This window comes from Triturus cristatus, chromosome 7 (assembly GCF_964204655.1).
Source record: "Triturus cristatus chromosome 7, aTriCri1.1, whole genome shotgun sequence".
Classification (NCBI taxonomy): domain Eukaryota; kingdom Metazoa; phylum Chordata; class Amphibia; order Caudata; family Salamandridae; genus Triturus; species Triturus cristatus.
The window spans coordinates 793,031,759-793,054,449 of NC_140590.1; the positions used below are offsets into that span (position 1 = coordinate 793,031,759).

At 44.8% G+C, this 22,691-nt stretch overlaps 1 protein-coding gene across 4 annotated transcripts in view; it reads right to left on the bottom strand.

Annotated features, from left to right (window-relative positions):
* The window catches only part of LARP1 (La ribonucleoprotein 1, translational regulator), a 938,019-nt gene that overhangs the window by 793,620 nt on the left and 121,708 nt on the right, over positions 1-22,691 (bottom strand). For 2 of the 4 annotated variants that reach the window (XM_085617636.1, XM_085617635.1), the window contains exon 1: positions 11,153-11,241. The exons of the other annotated variants lie outside the window; for them this stretch is intronic. In XM_085617636.1, coding sequence (XP_085473762.1) covers positions 11,153-11,195 — 43 coding nt within the window. In that variant the 5' untranslated portion in view covers positions 11,196-11,241. Of the gene's footprint in view, positions 1-11,152; positions 11,242-22,691 lie in introns of those variants that run through there. 4 annotated transcript variants of the gene reach the window in all.

Below are 22,691 nucleotides of genomic sequence, written 5' to 3' on the forward strand. Positions count from 1 at the left end.
CTGATACAGATGTTCAGAAGGAGGGCTGAGAATAATTGCCATAATGGTATGTTGTCGCCATTTTTTGCACATACTGTCAACTGCCCATAGTCAAAGGACTTGCAATTCTTAAGCGTTAAAGAATTCCCCGAATGTAGATATTTATAGAAGTAAACTAACTCTGCAGGCCCTATTTAATAGGAGTGAAATACTGGAAAACCACAATTAAGAATTACGACCGCCAAAAAAAAAACACCTGTCATGTTAGGTCAATATATAAAATGATCTGTCTCACGTCCTATTAAAAGGGACAGAGATCCTGCATTTTTTTTTTTTTTAGACAACTCCATCTACCGCATATGAGGCATTAGCCACATTGGGGAAAGTAATAATTCAACTAGGAGACACTGAAATATGGGTGTTGCGCTCTATATACGATTTCTTATATGTTTGTGATACAAATCAAGCACCATCATGTCACACTTTGGCATGAGTAAGACAATTGGTTTATTGGTCATGGAAAACGGTGATTGAGGAGGATGGATGAGTTTAAACATACACCCTCAACACAACTACAAAATGCATCACACTATATTCAAGAATAAAGCTACAGATCGCAATTAGGTTTTTGCACCAGAGAAATGGGACTGAAATTACATTTACTCTCCAACATTCAGATTTTAAAACAATATATATATGGTATAACAATTAATTTACATTAGGTAGCTGTGGCCAAGCAACAACAAACAGCTCCTACCATGGTCACATCCAAAAAAGAGTAGATTAGGAATCGAGGAAAGATGGGACAGGTGCACGAGCAAGAGGGAACAGCCATTACCCACCTTCCCACTGGCAGGGAGTGATTCACAGATATTAACCCCTTCAGTGCCCATGACGAGCTGGACTCGTCATGGGCTGCGGTGGCGCTGTGCCCATGACGAGTCCAGCTCGTCATGAACTCCGCCCGCTAATGGAAGGCGCGGCACTGGGCGGGGAAAGGGGCGGGCATGCAAGGGGTTAATAGAATATGGTTACTCAACACTATGTCTTACTTTAGTCCATCAATTGTCGCTAAGCATTGAACGTATCTGTTGCAAAGAGTGGTTTCAAGCATTTTTCACATTAAACCTTTTACTTGGGCCATTCTTCAAGTAAAATTGTATTGATTATAGCCAAAGTTACAGGCCCATCTTAAGGAGTTACACTGGCTGCCTATTCAGGAAAGAGTACTGGTGCTGGCCCACAGAGCTTTCTATTGACGAGGTCCTACATACTATCCAAGTGACTTTCACTACGTGCCCTCCTGAACCCTGCGTTCGACTGACGCATTACTGGCTGTGGTGCCCAAGACTAGGAGGAAGAAACGGGGAAGATCCTTCCTTTTCTGCACTAGCCGCTGCTAGCTGGAATGCTCTACCAGGCATCTGAGGGCTATTAAGGATGTAGGAGCTTTTAAACGTAGCCTGGAAACCTAGATTTTTAGGTCTCATCTAGCGTTGCTGCGCACATGAGCAGCTCGCTCTGCGAGATTTATTGCTAATGAGGACTTTTTGAAAAGGGCTTGAAGCCCCGCCCCTCATTTCCATTGGCTGGCATCACCGTTTATGGTAAACGGTGGCCTGTCATTGGAAATGAGCTTTCTGGGTTGCCTCCCTTTGGCTTTTTTGTCCGGCCCATCCAGACTGGATCGCCTGCTTCACAGCTGTCGTGAAGCAGTTTCTTATCACCTATTTCAACAAGCCGTGTGATCCAGTCCGGATGGTCCGGACAAAAAAGGAGACATGGTGCCGTGTGTTTATTTTTGCATCTCGCTTTCACTTTAAAGTGAAAGCGCGATGCAAAAATAAACAGCGGCTGCCTGGCGAGCGCTTGCTCTCGGTGAAAGGGGGGGGGGGTATGGTAAACTTGTGCGCATGCTCAGAAGGGAGATTGTTGCCTTTAGTCAGTCTCCATTTATGTGCACTAGGTGCGGTCTGCCCCTCACCGTCCACTCCGCGCAGACGGCTGCCATGGGAGCAAGAACCGGAGGGCGCGAGGCGGACCGCAGAGGAATCCCCCGGAACCCCCTAGACTTGGAGATGATCGCGTTTTGGGACCCGGACAGCCCCGGCGCACGCGTGGAGCGAGACAGCGGTAAGGACTGGAATGCGACCTGACTCCACTCACCGCCCCTGGCCAGCAGCAGAAGGTGGTGGGGGCAGAGTAGAGACCCCTTTCTAATTCACCTCCCGAATGCCCCCCAACCCCTGCTCCACCCGTCACTCTTATTCCTGGGTGCAACAAGTCCCGTTGTCCTGGAGCTGGTCCTGGACTCACCCATTCCCAGGGGTCGTTCTTTTATCATACCCCAAGGGATGACGCCCCAGATAAGAGGCACGGAAACATACCGCAATACTTTGATGTGAATAGATGTGGACCGGTTCTCTACAAATGATGCGGATGGAGACGCAACGGGGGAGCCAAGAGCAGTGCTGACAAAAGCCTCCTGCCCCATCTGTAACTCCCCCTCTCCATCCGCTGTCTCCCCTTCTCTCTCACTTCTTCTCTTCTCCCCCTCTGACCTTTCTCCCAAGTTAGTCTCAGTGCGGGCTCAACGTCGAGGGATTCTTTGCCACCTCCACCCCCGCTGAGCCTTAACAAAATCATGACCTTTAAATTGACATCATGTAAGGTAACTGCTGCTCCTGTGACACGCTCTTGTGACTTTGGGTGGAGCTTGCGCTTAGAAAACTGCAAATATGTCACAATGTTTGGTTTTAGTATTAAAATAGTATTCCCTTGTACCTCGCACACCGTATTTATGGGTGCAGGAAGGTGGCGTGAGGGTGTATGCATCTTCTGTGCGCCATGAAGAAAGCTAGCGCTGTGGGAACGACGCGCAGACGCTTCAATGCGCCTCATTCAGGGGCCAAATCTACATTTTATTATTACATCTTGCAGGTCTAGATAGTGCTCTGTATAAGCCCATCCCGCTTCACAACTAAATAGATCGCATCTACAGTCACTTTCGAATTTACTTACACTAACTACATAAAGTCTACCACAGACCATACGTTCACTGCTGCAGGACCACGATGGGCCACTGAACTTGTCCTCAACTTCACTACCAGTCTGATACAAAACCAATAGTGAAATCTGGAGCGACTGATTCATCCTTGGACAAGTACATATGGCCGGTTCCGAGCCAGTGAACAGTTCTACGCATCAATATCCGTATGATAGGGATAAAGACAATTTTAAAAAAATCTTAAAATAGGCACTTAAATCAGAGCAATCATGACAAATCTTCTAGTTCCACCTCTTCAAACATGGGTATTTTTGCAAGTACAATACTTGGAATATCTTCCATATTCTGACTAGTTCAAGTACCGTAAACACGGAATAATGACTGCAGGCAGCGTTTGTCATGCCAGATGAGTGCTATGACCAAGCGCACACACAGTGCAATAAAACAGGAAGGGCTGTAAGAGGACGGCACTACGAAATGTCAATGAAATGTCAATGCATATTACCAGTATATATAAAACAATGCACGTTTTGTGAGTTGCCTCCCTAATCGTACTAGTGATACCTGGTAACCTTCTGAAGTTTGGATTAGCAGCTAACGTGTATACAGTGAGTGATTCGCTTTCTTCCTTGGCTGAGCGTGCCAGTTACTACTTTAGGAACATGGTGTAACAAACATGTAGAGACTGGATCAATTGCTTTCTAAGGGAACAAAACAACAGACTACCAGGGTAGCATTTGTGCCACTAGATCCTTCAATTAACCTAATTGATATGCAAATTCTATCACCTATAGGCGTTGCACTTGATTCAAGGTGACCATGTGCAACAGTGTGGCACTGCCAGGCTGCTGTGCAATGATGGACCTTTAAGTCGAGTACCCCAGTTCTTCTGAATCTTAAACTGCATTCTTCATGCCACCGCAGTTTATGGCCCCGAACAGGACAAAAACAGCAACATGCGATATTATACCCATGCATGCCATTAATTTGCGGACGCCCAAGTCTACTTACACCAGACATGAAAATCTACGAAACGGGAGGGTGAAAGAAAAGTTGAGATTAAAGTACCAAAAACCCTCAATGAACATAATGCCGAAAGTTGATTAACTATGTCAGTGAATTATCAAACATGTTTATTTACAAGTGCTAAGCAATTCTACAGTTCACCGTTTCCGAAAGGCGTGTCCAAGTAGTCAATGCTTGAATTCAAGCCAGGCTGAACTACAGAAAAAGTGCAGGTTTTGAGCCTGCAGGAAAACTGCTCACTGGCCTCAAGTAATAGAATCATACTTTCATCTCGCGGTTACGTTCAGTCATTAAAAGTGTTATTTATGATCAATGCGATCCAGGGGCGGAACTAGACCCAAATTTTGGGGGGGCTAACACCAAATGCTGGAGCCGGAGCCAAATTCAGAGTCAGACAAAAATTGCTGGTGGGTCATACTGTCATTGTAGTGGTATAATGCATAGGGGTTATTTTTTTGCCGATACATCACAGCTCAATTAAAAGCACGCTGGGCTCTAACATTAATGAATTCATAATAGTATTTAACAAGTTTTGCAGGAAGTTTAGGACTTTCCTTCAAGGAATTCTAGTAGAACAAATATTAAATGTTGTATTTTAGTACACATTTAATGAGTTTACCTACACATGACATTTATTTTTATTAATTAGTTTTGCCAACAATTAGTGACATATGATGCACTGTAAAACACATGAGGAGAATTGTATTGGCTTCAACCCATTAGCCGTTCAAAATACTTTTAGAAGGTATTTGGGTTCCTCCATCGTCCCACCTCCCAGAGTGGTCCGAAAAATTGTGGCAAATAGTGCAGTTTAAGCACACTTCTATAGTTATTGTTCTATCGAATGAAATGAATGATTGAAAATAACATGTAAAGTGCGCTTTTACCCTAATCAAGCAGCCTGGTGCTGAGCAGTAAATGAAGGAGAGGTGGAGGCTACACTAATATGGAAAAGGCACTTTTTTTGAAGGACTGGAGTCTCTGGAGTTTGGGAGCCAGAGAGTTCCAGTGCTTTGATGCAAGAAATGAGCAGTTACGGCATCCAATAGGTACTTGCCTAATGTTAGAAATCCAGGCAGTTGACTATTGCAAAGCAAAGGATTTTGGAAAGAATATAAAGAGTGATACAATGGTGAAGAAGCAGAGAACATGTTTTATCGAGAGCGCCAATATCTAGGAACACTTTGAAGTCACATTGTTTCACGTTCAAAGACAATAGACAGTACAACAGTGAGTGAGAAGAGATTGTGAAGCAAGGGGGCAGTCCTCAGATGAGGCATGCTGGAGGTTTTTGAATGATTTGAAAGCATGAAGCCCAAGATCGACTTCCATTATCTAGTTGTGAGAAAATAGTTGAATTTACAGCAGTCCTATGATTGAGAGAAGAGATGGTTTTGCATAACATGAGGATGCTGTTAATGCAAGTATAAAATTTGCCTGATCTGTTGAAAGAATGAGATAAAGTTGTTGAAATGAATCCAGGATTTTTTGCTGAGTCCACCTCGAGTGGGCGATGGGTCCAGCTCCACCATCACCAAATTGAAGACCATATCTATTCATTGAAGGTTCCCTTAAGATGAAGCCCTCTGTGTTGTCACAATTGAGTTTTGATTTGACTTTATCCAGGAGGCAACTGGGAAAAATCAAGATCATAATTTCTCTTGGGCAGACCCCAGATCATTGACGAAGGAAATGATCCTAGGATATCATCTGTCTAGGACATCACAGAGAAACTAAAGGATTGTATAAATAAAGCGAACTTAAGATAAAGAGTAAACAATGTAGGGCTCAGAGAAAAGCCCTGCGGGATTCTGCAAGTGAGAGGTTTCAAACATGACTAAAATACAGAGATGTGGATTGTTTATGCCCTCAGATAGAAAAAAAGGTAAGACACTCCAGGGCAGTATCTTCAATGCTACATTGCTCCAAATAATTGGTATTTTAATAAACATTTTATAAAGTTTAAAACAATCATGTTATTACAGTGGATATGAATATCACCTTAAAGCACATACATTGTTATTTGAAAATGTACTCTTTATTTGACATGGCTTATCCTTTCATAAGCATAGACAATAAGATGTATACCTCAGTAAACAATACAAGAAAACTGTGTTGGGGTCAGCTTTAGCCTGTTTTTAATGGGTGATCAAAACTATGCAATACCATAGGATACTGATTTGGACCCCGAGTAAACTGTGTCTCACTGGTCGTGAGTCTATTAAACTCAACGGTGTATCTGCTCTTTCGGTGAGGTGTGTGTGTGTGTGTGTGTGTGTGTGTGTGTGTGTGTCAATCCCTTGACTATTTTCTGCCTCTTATACAGTCTATATTTAATTGTTAACCACACACCAGTATAGTGTTTTATGCAGTTGGGAGGACCGGTCATTGAGGGTGGTCTATAATCAGAAAGCCTTTCAGTTTACATTATTGCTTCCCCCTATCTGTTCCATGTATGTGTATAACTGAGTTTCTCACTGTTGTACATTCTGCCTCCGCCCATTTCTTTGTCTCTATCAAACTTTTTTTTTTTTTTGGTGCCATTAATGCTCTTCATGACATAACTATGCTACATGTTGCTGCCACTATGGTCAAATCTGCACACCTGAATAGTCGTCTTCTTTTGGCTCTAGGCATGAAGACCATCATGCTCACCCTCAGAGTACAGTCTAATCTTTCACCCAATACTTTTGCTCTGAGTCGTGTTTCCAGTAGTCTAATAGATTCCAGCACTCCGCAAGGCAGACAGATGATCAAATCCATCTTTAGACCATCATGTCTGAAAGATAACTTTTTAAACTCCATTCCTTTCTGAGCTTCCTTGGGGTGAGATAGTTTTGATCAAGAAAATGTTATTGTATTCATTTGAAAAGGACAATGATGCCACTGCTGGTAAGTGTAAAACATCTAGGAGGGCTGGCATCGAGTAGACCACTCAGAGTTCAAGAAGTTTAACTGTCCAAAATGAAGCCATTTTGATCATGAGACAGAGAAAGGGCAACAATCTATTTGCCAGCACTTTCCCCAGGATTTTATACTGTATAGTCAGAGAGAGGTTGCTTCAAAGTCCTATCACAGCCAAATTGCAGAATCACTACTAGAATGTCATTTGCGGAAGCAGGAGTAAAGTTTGAGTCTGGTTATAGACATCCAAGAGCTGAGGAGCCATCAGTCTTGTATGTGGAGTAAAATTTGTTTGGAAGGCTATCCGACCCCGGGTTCTGGCCATTAGTAATCACTTCTATAGTTTGAATAGTTTCAGCCAGGGGTGCCTCCAGAGCAAGTCTTTGATCGTGTGATGAAATGGAAAGAGCCTGATGTCCTTAAATCTTCAGTAAATGCGCCCTATCTCTCACAAGATAGTGCATCCAAGCAGATGGAGCAATTAAGAAAGCTTGCTAACAACCAGCCTGATTTATCACCCTCTCAGAGTTGCTTGGCTGTGAATTCCTTGAAAGCAAATGGGGTTCAATCTATGTTTGATCATCTTGTACCTTTCCCTACATGCTAGTAATCCATCATTGTTCTTAATGTCAACCCCAGTATCCCTCAGAGTATGCATGACAGTCTCTCTTCCATTTTTCTCTCTCTAGCAGCACTCGAGCCCTAATTACTATGCGGATACACACTACCCGAATCATTAGCTTTAACACTTATAATTCAGTCAGCACTCTTCCTAATGTACCTCCACTTTCCCTACAATCGTGCACATTGGCATTCCTCACAGCCCTCCAAAAAGTTGCATCTCACAGCGCTGACACCTAAAGTTTCCATGAGTGAATGCTAACAGGCAATATACCCCAGCCCAGGTTAACTAACCAGCCAGTAGGCCTTATTTTGCATATGTACTGAGCTTCAGCCGCGAGTCCCATATTCAGAAAAGTTTCCGGGTCATCTGGGTTGCCACTAATCACCAATGTGCTGTCTCCTAAGCCACTGGTGATAATCAAACCCAGCGATTCATGGAGTGCCTCCACTGCTGCAGCAGCCCTCTCAGCTTGTGTAGAGTAGTGGATGGTCTATCAACCTTGTGTTTTTCTCCTACGTTGCGGTCTGGATTTCAATCTGTTCTGGGATGTCCAATAAATAGGGCTTCCCGAGTTTGAGTTTCAGCTCATTTCCATACAGCTGATGTATCAGTATAGATGAGAGATTTCCCATTGTACAAGACTTTCAGGTCCGCTGGGAACGAAAACATGTACTTGAAGTGTAATTCAGGGAGTTGTTTCTTAACTTCCAGATATGCTCTCCTCTGTTGTTGCACCATTGGAGTGTAATCTAGAAAAATCAGTACTTGTGTATCATCAATAGTGTATGGTCCATCCAGGCCAGTCTGGAGCTTTTGTGGTGCCCTTACCCAAAGAACCTGGCTATCTATAATGCCTAAACTGTGCGACCTCAGGCAATTGCTTTCCTTCACTGGGACTCCTTTTTCAGGATTATATTTTAAGGCACCTTGAAATAATTGTTCAGGGTGCAAACTGTGCAAAAACCTCTTGTATATTATTTAATGCACCATAATGTTGCTCAATATGTAACAATAAAGGCCTTATATAGGAGGCTCTAAACACCTGCCTAGGTATGCTTGCCTACCACAACCTGTCAACTGGAAGTCAGACTTGTCACAGCATGGGCATGGTCTCTTTCATAGCAAGACTGATTACAGTTAACCCTTCACCCTGAGAAAAATGCTGAACATCATGCCGACAGTCTCACTTCTAGCGCATTGAATAGCCTCTTCAAAGAGCAGAACCTGATGAAAATTGCCCTGCCTGCCCACTTTTTGGCAGTGCTGGGGTCATCTCACCTAGCACACTGCAAGATGGTGCCGTTTTGTCTGTAGTATAACAGTTAGCTCTGTTGTGGCAAGTGAAACAAAGTCGAGCAAAGTCTGTAGATGCAGCAGATGATATTATTATAGGCCTGGCTGGCTCTTTGGATGGCAGTTATAATATGGGCCTGTGCCTGTTCAACTGAGAAGAATTTTGACAGGTAATAGGTTGTAGGTGTTGTATTTAGAAACCCTTCCCAAAAAAATTCAGTGCTAAATCCCTTTGTTCGGTGAGGCCCACTATCAATGTTGGTCCTCATAGCTTTTCCTTCTGCATCTTTGGCCCAGTATTCAAGGAATGAGATTCTGTCTTGTACGTTCTCAAAGTGCTGCCTGAGCACTCAGATCTCGTGTCAGTTTTTGCTTTGACTTCTGATACTAAAACTGCCGGTTACTTCTGATCTGAGTTAATCCTACATCAAGCACTAGTGTCAATCTTTGCTACCAGAGCTGCATGAGTATGCCTTATAGTGAGCAATATAAGTTCAATATGTCAGCTGTGTCCGCAGTTGCAGTTCACCCCTTACCTCCATGCCCTAATCTTCAACTGTCAGCTCTCCCCTGTCTCTTACCTTCCTACATGAATGTCTACCTTTCTCTTTCTTGCGGAGCGTTACTTATTCTCACTGATTACTTCCCTCATACACTCACCTTTCCCCCTGCTCCCTCCCTTACTCCTATAGCCTGTTACTTTCGCTCAGTGGCTCTGCCCCACTTTCATCCATTTTCCCTTCATGCTGTAATTTCCCATTGGATTGGCACCTGTCCAGTCGGTTACCTAAATAGCGGATTTTTTAAGTAACAGCTGGTAAAAAAAAACTAGGAACTCAACAAAATCTCAGTTATTCTGGTTTGAAATGCGAGGTCCAAGCAGATAATACAGGTATATATCCAGAGCCACTGGAGGTATGCAACTGTATGGCTGTGTTTTTTTTCACAGTTGAATATTTTCTGCATTTGCCACAAACTATAATCTGCCTCACAATCTGCAGATGTTAACAGAAAAAAAATGTTTTTAGCTTAAACGTTCAAAAGTTACTAAAAACACAGCAACATGTTGCCACGTAGTGGAAGGACCTTTGCAAATGGTGACTGGTCACCTTTGTTGCTATTTCTGTATTTGAGTTTTAAACTGGTCTTAATGAGATGCAACCAATGTTTAGACAGTGTTAAAAAGTGTCAAAATTACAAATTAATATAGTAATGCTATCACAAAATGTGCAGCATTATGCCACATAATTTACTTAAACGTGCTGCATAATTTGGCTCTCCCCTGCTGCAGAATCAGTGGCCCTGCATATATCACATCAAAATTATTACCAAGCAACATAAAACAATTCCTAAATTATTATTAAAGCTAACTGTCTTACTCTTTGCTGTTCAATATTGGTCTCTAAACATTTGATGACCTGACTGACTTCAATACTAAGTTGTTAAATGCAATAATTGCAGCTTCACATTCACTGTGCACCAGATGACGTCTTATTTTTGTCTATAATATCAGAGTGTGCATTGCGAACTCCTCAAGACTACTATACTTTCTGTAACAGTCACTGTACTGTGTTCATTTTAAACCCCACTGTCACTTTAGTTTGGTGACAAAATAAAATTGCCTGAGCAAGAAAGTTGAGCGATTTTTTTTTTTTTTTTTTTAAGTAAACAGCAGATTTAGTTGCTATTCACTTGCCAGCCTCGTCCCCATTTGCATCTTAAAGAGTGGCAACCCTATGTATTCATATGCCCACTTTAAAATCATCTCCCCTACATTCTTTGCAAACGTCTGTTGTGATGTGGGTGTATTCCTTTTTGTTTGCAGGATACTCTGTTCATTCCTGAAGGGGAGGGTTGACTTTACTTCACACCTTTAAACCCTTTAACTGTGCCAGTCTTGCTGCTGTTGTCATACAGATACAGCCATTAAGGAATGAAAGGGTCACGCAGGGGAGTCTACCTAAAAAAGATAAATAGGATAAACAAGAGGAAAGTTGTGACCGTCAGGGCTTAAGGGCGGATCGAGTAATACCCCGATGAACCTTGACTACTGCCTGGCCGCCTCAGCCCAGCCCACGGAACCTGACGGGAGGGGGGTGGGGGGGTCTTTCAGCACAATGGTTCTTGCGAGCCTGATGCGAACACTTCAATCGGTGAGCGCTCTTTGCCCTGCTAGCACCAGGTGACATGTTGGCAGCTATTTCGAGCACATTCCGCATGCTACGAAATACGACATAGGAGACGGAAATCCCCCTCAGCCACGCCCGTGACATGGGAGCCCACTTTGCGAAGCCTCAGCACCAAAGAGCAGTGCTTACCGGACTGCGGAAAGTCTGCGGGAGGCGGCCGATCCGGAGCCATGCTCTGCTACAGAGAAGACGTCTGATCCACGAGCGCCGCCCCCTGCTCTGTGGAAACGTGTCATAACACTGGCCTATCCCGCAGTGACAGGTCCGGAGCAACAACCCCGTGTTCAGCCGTCGCGCACCAACCATGAACTACACACGCATGGGCGGGGACCGGGAGGAGTGAGGAAACGGCGTTTAGGGCATACACGAGGGTTAAGCAAAATGACGGTCCGACCGAAAAAGTAAGGGACAAAAGATCAATGTCGTGCGAGAGTGTGTCAAAGCAGTCTCAAAAAGGCGGTGTATTTCAGGGGAAACCGGGGCAAGGGAGAACAAATGCCTGAAAGAGAAAGCTATTGCGCAATGTAGGGGTGGCAGGTAATGATGGGGTGGGGCAGTTAACGGAAGAGAAACAAGCAGGCAATGGAAGGAAGGACCGATACTGAACAAGCATTTGCAATGCAATAGGTCTCGCATTACTGAATGTTTGAGCCATTGACGTTGCTAATAATGCAACACCAATAGATTAAACTTTCAGTAATGGACGACCGATTGCATTGTAAATGCTTGTTAACTGTGCACCCTGCTAAGAGGGAGGTGCGTGTTTTCGTTCCTGAACTTGAGGCGTCCACCCCTCGCGGGATGTACGTGGATGTGCAGGGCACGAGACTGCTATATGATCATTGGAGGCTGCGCTTCAGAGAAATGTGAACAATGCCTCCTTGCTGCTGCTGGGGGTTGGTTGAGCTGCTGCTGGGAAGGATCATGTGCTGTTTCCCCTATTGGTATGTATGTTATCTATTAATTTTGTTATCAAAACTATGATTTGGTGGAACCGTTAAAGCGGTCTCAAAGGACTAAAAATTGCTTACATAACGCTCACAATAACAATTAAGAGGTTTACCTAGGAGCGATATTTGAAAAACGGACTTTAAGTAAATAAGCACATGTTTTCACTTTAAACGTGGTTTGATCCCAGCCGCAGCAAATACATAGTGGTCTCTGTACTGAACAACTTCTGCAGGTCTATTATGGTGCGCTCAAGGCACGGATTTTAAATCTGTCACCTATCCTCAACCATGCATTTGTGAACATGGTTGTTGGACGCCAGGTCTACAGGGACAATGCTTAAGTAAAATCTTGCAGAAGGAGAGCAAGTTATCGCCCATATCCCAATAAGCTTGCTTTAACTCCATCATGGTACTCGGGTGCAGGCAACATCGCTCAGGATCCAGGTTTGGTAAAATGTCTGGCCACTAACTGATGGTGGAGGTCCACCATCTTTCTAAAAAGGTTATGCCCAACTAAATATAAACACCTTGCGACTGCCTCAGGCACTGCCTCTTGTTGCGATGGAACCTGGATGTCCGTTTTTTTTTTTGGGGTGTTTTTTTACAGAGTTTTATATAGCGCAAACTTGACCCGAATCAGGTATCCGAGCGCTTTACATAGCACTAGTTGCATTTCATGAGGACACATTGATTTTTGTTAGGCACAGGGAGATTAAGTGATTTGCCCAGAATCGCAGGATCAGCATCTTTGCCGAGATTCGAACCCAGTTCCCAGGATTCGAAATCGACCGCCCTAGCAGGTAGGCCAACTCCTCTCCCCAAGTTAAGGAACCTTAACCGCTCCTGGCCAACTCAGTCTAATTTTGCATTTACAAGGACTCCAACCGGCATTTAGATTTGCAGGTGACCAAAGCTGTCCATACCTCCATAAGAGTTTGGAATCGTTGGGAAAAATACTGTTTATTGAAATACATGTACCTTAGCCGTAATGCTCTGATAAAATCTAAGATAGATTACCCATCCTTTTATGCAGCTCTTATGATGGGCTATTTTGAGATATACTTCTGGAAAAACTTGGGGACCAAACAGATGTTAAGGATTGTATAGAATTGTGGCTCAGATCTACAGATTACATTTTGGTCACCTGGTCTGGAACACAGGACTGTCTAACTGATTGTTAGGATAATGATACCCCCGGGTTCTAAAACGTAACATACCACGCCGAGAGCATAGTTTTTGGATCTAAAAGTAAAGTTTACTAAACAACGAATATCAGTATTTTTTTTCAGAAGGAAACTCCCAATTCCGTATTTAGGGCAGATAGCTGCCATGCATGCAGTCTTTGCAATTTTCACCCAGAGTGGGACAGGTATGCCCAGACGTGGGTTCCGTGCTCTCCATGCCCCTGGAGACAAGCTAGACTGGCTGATGAGGGTTGAAACCCCGAAACCGGTCCCAGGATGCTGGTTTCAAGTCTAGGAAGGACCTGGCCTGGCAGTGCAGACTGGACTGTTCCCATGGGGAGCGGGGTCAAGACTGATTTGTACAGGTCTAGGTTTAAACTGGAATGGCATGGGGAGCAAAATAACGCTGGATTTAGGCCCAGATCTCCGTACTGGAGTGAATGTTTGACATTGTTCAACATTCAAGCAATTGTTCTTTCTGCAGTACCATGAAGGCCATACCCTAGGTGGAGTTCACCCGAGCTAAAAATTGCACTGAGGTTCAGTATAGGGAAGGTGCTGATGAGACTGAGTTGAGGTTCATAAAGAGGTTACCACAAAAATAAGTTGGTAGGCCAGACTGGAAGTGGACCCAAAAGACAGCTCTTTAATTAAATGATAGCACTGGGTGACCAGCAGAACAAAAGAAAACTAACACTGAAGTCAGATGACCTGCAAGGCATTCAAAGGTAAGTTGTAGAACACAGTGAGAAAGAAAAAAACAATGGCATTTTTAAATAGCGGATAGGATCTTTAACTTTGGCAAAGCCAATAGGGATCGTCTATATTGTCTTTTACCTAGGTTGTTCAGCAGCACTGCGGAAAGCTAAATCAAAAAAAGTGTGCTATGAGGCAACCAACACTAAAAAAGTCATTGCGTTTTGTTGTATAACTGCTGGTGGGTCGAAAAGCAACAGTGAGGGTGTGTGGAGGGAAGTGCTATAACTTACCAAGTGCTGGCCATGTCATAGCTCTTTTTTTGTTTTAGTGTGGGGTGGGAGAAAACCCACAATAGTAGGGCGGGGGCAAGTAACAAACTAGTGAGGGCGGGCCAGGGCACGCAACAGACAAGGGAGGGCAAGCAACACAGACAAATGAGGGAGGGCCAGAACAAGCAACAAATGAGCGGAGGGAGTACCATGGAGAAGCAGATAAGTACGGCAGCTGAAAAAGACACTTGGTAGAATGTTAAAACAAAGTAAAAAGGGCCTTAAAAAAATGCGCCCACTCTCCAGGGACAAACACGAAGAGGAAGGAAGCCTATGACACATTACCACAAAAAAGCAAGCAACTGAGTGACAATGAAGCCAACCAATGTTAAGCAATTGGTAACATCCAAGCCTATTACCAGAACACAGGTCTTTAAGACAGCAAATGCACCTTTGCTACGAGGCTAAAATATCTCATACATTCAAGCCTGCAATTGCATTCTTGAGGGCAAAGAATATCAACAGTCGATGTATTATATTCCTACCAAGTGGATGAATAAATGTAAACATGTAAAAGGCAAAAATGGCAAGCACTTTCACATAATATTAATCTCACATCTAAGTACTTAGTTGACAATGTGCTCTTGTGGTATGCAATATATAGGGATACAATCGGACCACTAGAACAACAAATACTGGGAGCATGTATAGACAATTAGAAAGTGTGATGAAAAATATCCAGTTGCTAGACACTAAGTTAGGATTCTAATGACAGACATCTTAAATGTTGGTTTATATCAGCAGAGAAGATATCTGAGGGGACAGCAATTGAGAATTAGAACCACAACAAATGGAAGACTAATAGTAACCTTACATACTTTAAAACCCACTGTTCTTGACTTAGGTGAGGGTCTGTATTTACCCTTGAATAACTGCTTTTCGTTTATGCCCCATCTTTTTGCATTTATGCCTCACATGTGAATTTTCAATGAACACTCTGGCTTTAAAGATCTTAATTCCAACTCTTCCTGAACCTCTACTTCACCTTTGTATGTAGTGACTATGCATTAATTTGCAGTTACATTGGTCATCTATGCTGTTTTATTCCCATTTCTATATATGACTGACCTAGGCACATTTATATTATCAAGTGCAGCAGATTTATGTATTGCTTTTTGATTTGTATAGTATATTATTAAATAAAATTAGCTGGAATTTGTATCCGCTTTGCTGAATTTTTGAATGGCGATACATTATGTTGAATGTATCCAATATTGTACCATTTGTGGGTTACGTATTTATTAATACATTCATATTTTTTTTTTTTACTACTGCTGCACTTTATTTATAAATTACGGCATTGTTAATTCCCATGAAGTCTCTCACTGGGAACTTAGTTTTTTTGTATTTCAAACTTTAATTGAGGCCACAGGTGATCAATTAGACCAATTCAATGTTAAATGAGATTATAGTATTAGATTCATTTGCCTTGAGAAAGACCATGGAGGTGGGTTAAACATCAGTCCACGACACCATTACTCACATAGCTTTTTATCCACCCAAGAGCACGTGCGCTTAATGAGAATACACTTTGAAGAATAAACACTTGACTTCACAGCTAATAATTTACCTGCTGATTTCTTTTGGTGAGAGTTTATGAAGCTTTAATAGCACTCAGTGGCTCCATTTACTTGGCTTTTCTTGTAAAGCTTTTTTGTAATCGGCAACTGGTGTAAAACGCCACTACGGGTCTCACTAACATTTCTCCAAGTCTCTCCACTTACCCCCTACCAAGGCATAAGAAGAATCTGCAATGCAATATGCCTCACATTAGTTAAACTTAGAGCTATTGCATTGCAAATAAGAATGTTAGAATTATTTCTCTCTAAAAAAAAAATATCCTAGCAGTAGCACGAGTAATAAACATCAATGAAGCAAGGAAAGGGTGCAGTACCATAACCTGTTACTAGAAATCCCTGTGGATCTCCATTAGCCATACACGGTACTGCACCCTGTGATAAGAATACAACTCATCCCGAATGACCCGCTGCTCACCCTGTACAGGGTCCAGACAAGCCACATTTATTGCCAAGCACCAGGGCTCGCTGACACATGAAGTACGGCTGATGGGGCTATTTTCCTCTAACTTGTTCAAATCCATGATGCAGACACCAATTTCCGCGCGCAGAATGAAGGATGATGCAACATCGCACGAGAAAAGGCAGCAGATATCAACTTGCCTACGCCAGATTCTTTTGAGTATGTTCATGGCAGACATTTTTTAATTGGAATGTTAGTGTGCAACTGAAGTGAAAAGACGGGCATTGGCCAGGATGGTAAGCAACAGGGCTAGCAGACACACAGGAGGAACGGCAGAGCTTAGCCTATTGCTGCGGCTGTCTTGCTCAAACTCACAAATCCATGATGCACACACTGAAATTCCAGCGTGCAAAACGGAGGAGGATGCAACGCAGTGCAGGCGCAAGAAAAGACTGCAGAAAGCTATTCACTTAAGCCCAAATATTTAATTTCGGTCTATTTCATGGCGGACATTTTGGCTTTGGAATGTAAGTGTATAACTAAAGTAAAGAGACGTGCATAGGCCAGGATGCTTTTTTTTTTCCAATTTGTAATGCTTTACCTGTGCCGCGTGCAAAAATAGGCTCATCGAAGCTGCTGCATTTCAAAACAAGCATTGAAAATGCAATAGGTCTCGCCTTTGATAAAGTTAAAGCCATTTGCTTTGCAAATGGTATTGTAAAGCAAATGGCTTTAACTTAATGAAAGGCGAGACCTATTGCACTTGTAATTTATTTTTTGCAAGTTGTTCGACTGCATGCATGGTACCTGCCAAACCCAGCCGTATTCCTTTTCATGAGGACGAAAGTGGCTTGCTGGTGACTACAGTGCACCAACGGGAGTATGGTAGTAAGAAGGGGAATATAATCTGTCAAATTATGTGCCCTGTTGTGAACGATTTTTACCCCAGATTATTATTTTTTTTTTAACCACAATGCCATTACAGTGCAGCGCCAAGCACACAGGTACAGCGCCAAGCACTCATGGTAATAACGAATAGTTTACCTGTCGGTGTAGTTTTGCAGCTTGAAGATCTTTCTGGATTCACTATGCTGTGCATTATTCCGCGATCTGGTGGTTGGGTCCGGATTCGTAGTCTCTTTTTCTTTTTGTAGCCCAGGTGGGCGTCAACGTCCCACCATTTGGTGTACCTCTCGTGACGTCGGCGTGCTTCCTGCGGAAGTCCCACCTTTGGGGCGCCATCTTCGGGTTCTTTTTTCCCTTCCTCTCTCTATTTTTTTTTTTTAACCCTAGGCGTAATTTCCTTATATATATCCTTTCAGTATTATCTTGTTATATCAGTCTTTGTCCTTCCACCCTTTTTCTCCTGCCTCATCTTCTTGGCGGAGGCGGGTGGGTTCGCTAGTGAATCCAGAAAGATCTTCAAGCTGCAAAACTACACCGACAGGTAAGAAACTATTCGTTTTGCAGCGTGAATCTTTCTGGATTCACTATGCTGTGCATAGATTTTGTAGCGGTTTGTTATCTCTGTGGCGGCTGGGTGGAAGATGAGCGTTGGTCGTTGAATACATGTTGGAGCACCTTCTGTCCTACTTGTGCTTCCTTGTTCATCTGTATGTCCACGCAGTAGTGCTTGGTGAACGTGTGCACCGAAGCCCATGTTGCCGCCAGGCATATGTCTTGAATGGGTGTATTTGCCAGAAAGGCAATTGTTGCTCCCTTCTTCCTTGTGGAGTGGGCCCGTGGCCCCTCGGATAGTTCTTGCCCCGCCTGTTTGTGGCAGAATTGTGTTAGTGCAATCCATCGTGCAATGGTGTTTTTTGTCACTGGTCTACCCAGGAAGCTCGTTGCGGAGGACAAAAAACTGCTTGGTTTTCCTGTGTTCTTTGGTCCTCTCGATGTAGTGCATCACCGCCCTTCTAGCGTCTAGAGTGTGCAGTGCCCTCTCTGCGCTTGTTGCTGGGTTCTGAAAGAAACTTGGTATCTGAATTGTTTGATTTATATGGAATGCGGACACCACCTTTGGCATGAAGTGTGGGTCCGTTCTCATTCCGACTCTGCCCTTGTGTATCTGGATGTAGGGATCTTGCAGCGTTAGCGCTTGCAGCTCGCTTACTCTGCGCAGTAAGGTTATTTCCACCAGAAAGGCTGTGTTCATTGTTCGCATTTGAAGAGAGGCCTTGTGAATGGGCTCAAAGGACACCTTCATAAGTTCCGTCAGGACTATGTTGAGGTTCCATGCCGGAGGCGGCATCCTCTTTGGTGGCGCTATTCTTTCTGCCCCTTCCAGGAATCTCTTTACTACCCGTGACGTAAAGAAGCTTCCTCCTGTCACCTCGTGTGTAAGCTACGATCGCCGCTAGGTGGACCCTCAGCGAGGATGAGCATAGATTCGCCTTTAGAAGGTGTGTGAGGTATCTAAGCACCGTTGATTCCTTTATCAATTTATTTTGCAGTTTATTTTTGCTGCACCACATTGTGAACCTTTTCCACTTTTCCCCATAACATTTTCGTGTTGTTGGTCTCCTTGCCTCCGGCAGCACTCGCATAGTGCTTGGAGGTAGTTTAAGGTGTGCGAACTCTCTTCAGGAGCCAAGCTGCCAGTCCGAGGCTCTCTGGCTCTGGGTGTAGAACCTCTCCGTTCTGCATGGAGAGTAAGTCCTTTCTTTTTGCGAATTTGTGTGGAGGTCCCTGTGCCATCTCCACTATTTGTGAGTACCATGTCTGTCTTGCCCACTGTGGTGCCACCAGGATCATTGTCATGTTGCTGGTCTTGCACTTGTTGAGTACCCTGTGTATCAGTGGTATTGGTGGAAAAGCGTATGCAAATGCCATTGACCAACTTATCCATAGGGCATTCCCCTGGGATTGTTTTTCTGGTTGTCTGGATGCGAAGTTTCGGCATCCTGCGTTCAGGTGTGTTGCAAACAGGTCTATTGTCGGTGTACCCCACCTTTTGAATAGCCTTTGCGTTTCCTGTCCATTGAGCTCCCACTCGTGGGATGCAGAGGTCTGCCTGCTGAGCCAATCTGCTTCCACATTGTCCTTCCCTGGTAGGTGTATCGCCAGCAGGTCTATTTTGAGTGGGATGGCCCATCTCCAAATTCCTTGTGCCAGAGTGGAAAGGGGCAACGATTGTGTTCCTCCCTGCTTGTTGATGTAGAACATTGTGGTAGTATTGTCCGTCTATATCAACACTTTTTGGTTGTATAGCTGCCTCTGGAAGGCCTTCAGGGCTAGCAATACGGTCTTCAATTCCAGGTAGTTGATGTGTCTGACCGCATCTGCTGGAGTCCACAGACCCCTCACTCTGAGCTTGTTCATGTGCGCTCCCCATCCTATCTGGGATGAGTCTGTGGTAATGGTCACAGTTGGGCTTGGTGGTGTCAAGGGCTTTCCTATAGTTATGTTCTCCCTGTTCCACCATGCTATCTCCTCTTGCACTGCGTGCGTAACAACCACTAGATCCTCCCAACTTCCGTTTGCTTTTGACCATTGTTGTTGCAGCCATTCCTGGAACGGTCTCATGTGAAGCCGTACATTGGGAACTAGGTGGATGCATGACACCATCATCTCCATGATCTTGCTCGCTGTTCTCACTGTCAGAGCTCACCCCTTCTGGTAGAGGCGCATCTCCTTCAGCAGGGCTATTGTTCTCTTCTCGCTGGGCCTCACCGATCTGTCTCTGGTGTTGATCTGTGCCCCCAGGAATATCTCGACCTGCTCTGGGTTCATTGATGATTTCCCCCAGTGTATTGAGAACCCCAGGCTCATTAGTGTCCTTGTGACCCGCTGTGCGTGTTCCTCGCATTTTTCGCGCAAACTTGCTTTTATTAGCCAGTCGTCGAAATAAGGGTACACATGAATCCCTTCCCTCCGCAGGTATGCTGCTACTGCTGCAAGGCATTTTGTGAAAACCCTTGGTGCGGACTTCAGCCCGAATGCCAGGGTTGTGAATTGGTAGTGATCTTTGTTGATTGTGAACCTTAACGGTTTTTTGTGCTGCCTGTTCATTGGGATGTGCAGGTAGGCGTCTTTGAGATCCACTGTCTCCCATCTGTGGGAGTAGTTCTTGTAGGGACCTAATTTTGAATTTTTGCATCCTTACGTACTTGTTTAGGAACTGTAGATCCAGGATGGGTCTTAGTGTTTCGTCCACATTTGGTACCAGGAAGTAGTTTGAGTACACTCCTTTGTTCCTCTCCTTGAAAGGTACTGGTTCTACGGCCTCCTTTTGGAGCAGCTGTAGTGCCTCCTCTGCGAGTTGTGCTAGCTCCTGTCTCGAGTGTTCCCTTTTTGGTTTTCTGTTTGGAGGGCTCCTTTCCAACTCTATGCAGTATCCGTACTGAATGATGTTGAGTATCCATTTGTCAGTAGTAATTTTTTGCCATTCCCGGAGGAAAAGCCTCAGTCTTCCGCCTACTGGTGTTGCATGCTCGTAGGCGTTTGGTTTGAGTACCCACTCCATTTTGTTTCTTTAGTGCTCCACCCTCTGGGGTATATTGTGGGTGAGCCATCTTCTTCGTGCAAAGTCACTTTGAGGTGGGTTGGTCTCCCCCTCTTTGTCCTTGTCCGTTCCCCCTACCGCGAAAGGACTGGCCTCTAGGCTGGTCCTGCCAGTTTGGTTTCTGCTGCCCCTGTTGGCCGTGGCTCTCGCCTTGCGGGAAACTTTGGTGAGACGTTCCCGGCTGGTTACCTCCCCTTCCGAAAGGTCCCCGAGTCGGGGTACCTCTTCGCATCCCCCTGAATTGCAGGGCCCCCATGGACCTTGCCGTCTCATTCTCCTTCTTGAGTTGGGTGAGCTTCTCATCCACCGGTGCCCCGAACAGTGTCTCTCCGTTGAAAGGGGTATTCAGTATATTATTCTGGACCTCTTGTTTGAATCCTGAAATTCTGAGCCAGGCCTGCCTCCTTTCAGTGATTCCTATCGCCATGAGTCTGCTTGAAGTCTCTGCCCAGTCTAATGCCGTCTTAAGTAATAAGTTAGCTATATTCTTCCCCTCTTCCACTAGATGGGAAGCCCTCTGTTGGTATTGTTCGGGAAGATGTTTGATTAGGTCCCCCATCTCGTCCCAATGTTGGTACTGGTGCCTGTTCAGTAGCGCATTTGAGTTCGCCATGCGCCAGTGCATTGCGGCGTTCCTCTCTATTTTCCTTCCAGTGAGGTCCATCCTTCTGCTCTCCTCGTCAGGAGGTGGCCCCAAGATCGCCGGGACATTGGCCCTTTTTCTGGCCGTGGATGCAATAATGGAGTCAGCAGTGACTGATCCCTTGATATATGGTGGGTCCTGTGAGGAGTGTTTGTATTTCTTTTCTGGGCGTGATGGATCAGCATGTTGCTGGGTCCTTGAACGCCTCTTTCCCTTGGTTCATCACACTTTGGAGCATGGGGAGGAGCTGGCTCCTAGTTTGGATGGGTAGCAGTGTTTAGAGTAGAAAATCTGCCTTTGGTTTCTCCTCCTCTAGTTTCATGCCAAAAGCTGCAGCTGCGCTTTTGACGGCCATGTTGTACGCCCCAATATCATCTGGCGGCGAAGGCCTCGAAGGATATGTCTAAGGGCTCTTCTGGGTTTTCGGCGTCGAGGTCCTGCCATTCCAGCTCTTGCGTCGTCGACGGTGCCGAGCCGTAGATAGACTGCTCCTCGTCTTCTTCCTCATAATAGAGATCTTCTTCCCCTTCTTCGGGAGCTTTCGACTGCTCTTCGGTGTCGAACTCTTCCTGCTCCTCGACTTAGACGAGAACCGTCGCCGGTTTCGCTGGGATTGTGAATCTCTTCATCTTTTCATCGAACTCCTTCTCTGAAGGATGCTCTCCATCTCCGCCTCGAGCCTTCTCTTTTTCTTCTCCATTTAGGAGGCATGATCGGCGTCTAGTGCTGGTCTTTGACGTAGCTTGCGTCGACGCGGCCTTGACTTTCGAAGTCGAACGCCCCACCTCGTGGGCCTGTTTCGACGAACCTTGTTTTTCTGCGGCCTTCGGCACCTGGGAGTCCTTCTCAAAGGATCCGCTGGGCCTTTCGTCCTTGGATCCACTCGCGGTCGTCGAAATTTTCGGCGCCGGTGTTCCTTTCGAGGACTTCGACTCTGGTTTTTTCGAGTCAGTGTCTGGTTTTCGGGGCCCTTTCGGGTTTTTTGTGCTCGACGTCTCTCCTACCTTGTCAGACGATTTCTTATCGGTCTCTGCGACCGTGAAGTCATCAGGTCCCTCGGCGATGTTGTCTTAATCGTCGGTGGAGATGCCCAGGTCGTACAGAGACAGGGCCTTACCCTTGCCTTCCATGTTGAAGTTGGCTCTTCTCTGCCTCTCTCTCACCCGGAGGGTCTTCGGCGTGAAGGCGGAGAAGGCGGAGAAGGCGGAGCAGGCGTTGCAGTCCTTGCTTTCGTGGTCGATAGGCAGGCAAAGGTTGCAGACCGGATGTTGGTCCTTCTGCGCGTATTTGTGGTGGCAGTTACGGCAGAATTTAAACAGTGTTTTGTCCATTCCTGCGCTCAAGAGTCCCTGAGTGCGCATTCTCCGTTAGACGTC